At 36.4% G+C, this 2,729-nt stretch overlaps 1 protein-coding gene across 1 annotated transcript in view; it reads left to right on the top strand.

Annotated features, from left to right (window-relative positions):
- LOC102196915 (CUGBP Elav-like family member 1) overlaps nucleotides 1–2,729 on the top strand; it is a gene marked incomplete at its 3' end in the record, with an annotated part of 17,244 nt that overhangs the window by 12,010 nt on the left and 2,505 nt on the right. Inside the window, exons 5-8 of the mRNA XM_005755332.1 lie at nucleotides 555–634; nucleotides 1,023–1,184; nucleotides 1,274–1,343; nucleotides 1,525–1,670. Coding sequence (XP_005755389.1) covers nucleotides 555–634; nucleotides 1,023–1,184; nucleotides 1,274–1,343; nucleotides 1,525–1,670 — 458 coding nt within the window. The remainder of the gene's footprint in view (nucleotides 1–554; nucleotides 635–1,022; nucleotides 1,185–1,273; nucleotides 1,344–1,524; nucleotides 1,671–2,729) is intronic.

The following is a 2,729-nucleotide window of genomic DNA, read 5'->3' as shown; positions in this document are numbered from 1 at the left end:
AGGTCCTCGAAGTATTCCTTCCACCGCCTGACAATTTTCTCAGTCGACGTCAGCAGCGCTCCGCCAGCACTATACACAGTGCAGACCTACTGATTGAATTGAAATATAAAGATAAATTAGGACCTGGCGTCCACATATGTGGACATCACATTTTGGGTTATCTAGACCAAAATACTAAATTTTGCTCTACAAGGGCCTGATATCCACTTATGAGGACATTATACTGCTACTGTTCTCTCAAAATTTTAAATGAATATCCTCATACGTGGCTCTCATTTTTATTAAAAACAAAAGTAAGGTAAAAAAAAAAATCTGGTAATTCTTTGTTTTTACATTCATCGGGCCCCAATCAGCCCAAATATCAAAGAGAAATTAAAAATGCTGCTGTGGAAGAGTTCGGGTCTTAGGAGGTTAAATATGAATAATGAATCTTAATCAAAACCAAGTTCTCTTACACCAATAAACTGGAAAAGTGTATCAAAAATTTTGTTAAAAATAAGTGTGGTCTTACTGAAAGGTTAACAAAACTGATACATTTAGTTTCTTTCTTGCAGGTTGTGCGTTTGTGACATTCACAGCCAGACAAATGGCCCAGTCTGCTATCAAATCCATGCACCAGTCCCAGACCATGGAGGTGAAGTTTAAACTAAAAAAAAAACTAATTTGCATTTTGTCTGTGATTTTGATTTTAGAAGATCTGCATTCTGTTGTTTCCACTGGATAAATAGTTTCAAGGTTTCCCAGTATATGATTATTCACAGCAAGCGATTAACCATTGTCCTTGATGTAAATATGTAAGAAAAAATTGTGTATGTTTCTGTCCTGTTTGTTTGTATATGTGTCTTTCTGGCTGCTGTTACCACCAAATTTCCCCTTGTGGGACAATTAAAGGATTATTCTATTCTATTCTAGATTTTTTTTTTAACTATTTGGTTACGTTACTTGGAATTTGAAAGATGCAGTTTAATAGTTTTGACCAGTAACCTGTCATGAGCACAATGTTTTCCTGTGTTTGTGTTCAGGGTTGTTCATCGCCAATTGTAGTGAAATTTGCAGACACTCAGAAGGACAAGGAGCAGAAGCGCATGGCTCAACAGCTGCAGCAGCAGATGCAGCAACTTAGTGCTGCTTCCATGTGGGGTAATCTCACTGGACTCAACAGTTTAGGCCCACAGTACTTAGCAGTAAGTGTATATTTATCCAAAATGTAACAACCATTAGAAAACAAATTGACAAATTTAAATGTTATCTTCCATTTTTCTTCTTGCTTTAGCTCTACTTACAGTTGCTGCAGCAGTCTGCCTCCACAGGGAATGCACTCAACAACCTGCACCCTGTTTCAGGTACATATACACACATCCAAAAAATGTAAAGCTATATTACTGGCTACATAATAATCTCATTAATTATTTTGAGTTTAGATTCATCCCTTTGTTTATTGAGAAAGTTAAGTCCAGCCTTATATCTGTATAACTGATGATCTCTGTTGGGGAACTTAAACTTGCCTATTCATGTGTCTGTCAGGTCTTAATGCTATGCAGAACCTCGCTGCTTTAGCAGCAGCAGCAACTGCTACACAGGCCACACCTACGGGTTCTAGCGCCATGACGACATCTACTAGCCCACTAAGTGCGTTAACAAGCTCAGGTAAAAACCAAAACACAGAGTCTGTATTACAAAACTAAGGAAATTTAAGTTTGGTTGATTTCTTTGTTGTGACAATGAATGTTGCAAATGAATCGTATATCACTGGAAAGCCTATTTATGGTGCCACCTTTGTAAGAAAAATGTATTTTTGGGTTGAGCAGCAGAGGTTGAGTATGTAGGTTGTGCCCTGTAAAACTTAGTGGACACAGGTGAAAGAATATTGGCTAACCGGATAAAACAATACTGTGGATCCATCACAGAATGGCTATAAATACATACTTTCACAGAATTTAAAACTTTATATGCTCTTGGACCTGAAATTAAATGTCAGGTAATCTCTAATATAATGTAAAATACTGAACACCAGGATTTAAACTGTATATTAAACCCATTTGCTTTACAGCAAATTCATTTCTGTTCCACTACTGGCCTAATGCAAGAACTGCTCAATTAGGTAAGGAGAAACAATAGTCCATTAGTCCAAATACAACTTCATCCTCAAGAAGTATAGTATTGGTGCATTGTATAGTATAGTATTGCATAGTATTAGAGAACTGGAGCCAACGACCTTCACCTAAACCCAGTAAAATTTGATAAGATCATATCTGTGAAGGTTCTCAGTCATCCAGGTCATCATAGTTTAAGGAGCTTGGAAAGATGCTTTTTTCTTTCCAAGCTCCTTAGATTTGATAAGATTATGTTTGGGCTTTTGAGCAATAAAATTCAAGAAAGGCGTGTGCAAACTTAAGTTAAAAAAACAAAAACAAAACCTGATTAAAAATATTTTATTACAATCGTGATGATTTGGGCCAATGCCTTTTTTTTTTCATATGCTTGAAAAGCAGCCAACACGTATACTGTATATGAAACACTTTGTCATGTAACAAAAACCAAAACCAAAAAAGCAAGACTTGAACCCCCCCAAAAAAACCAAACCTTATTATAGCAAGTGCTTTTGTTTAACGCTAGACTTGGCAAAGGGCTTATTTGGACCCCTTTGCATTTTAAAATGTAGCTGTCGAAGTAAAACTCCACCTAATTTCATGACTTTTCCAAAAATAGAATTGGGTCATGATACACTT

This window comes from Pundamilia nyererei, unplaced genomic scaffold (genome assembly GCF_000239375.1).
Source record: "Pundamilia nyererei isolate P.nyererei 1_Seehausen unplaced genomic scaffold, PunNye1.0 scaffold01231, whole genome shotgun sequence".
Taxonomy (NCBI): domain Eukaryota; kingdom Metazoa; phylum Chordata; class Actinopteri; order Cichliformes; family Cichlidae; genus Pundamilia; species Pundamilia nyererei.
The sequence above is the reverse complement of the archived record's forward strand: the minus strand, read 5'-3'. Positions and strand labels throughout refer to the sequence as shown.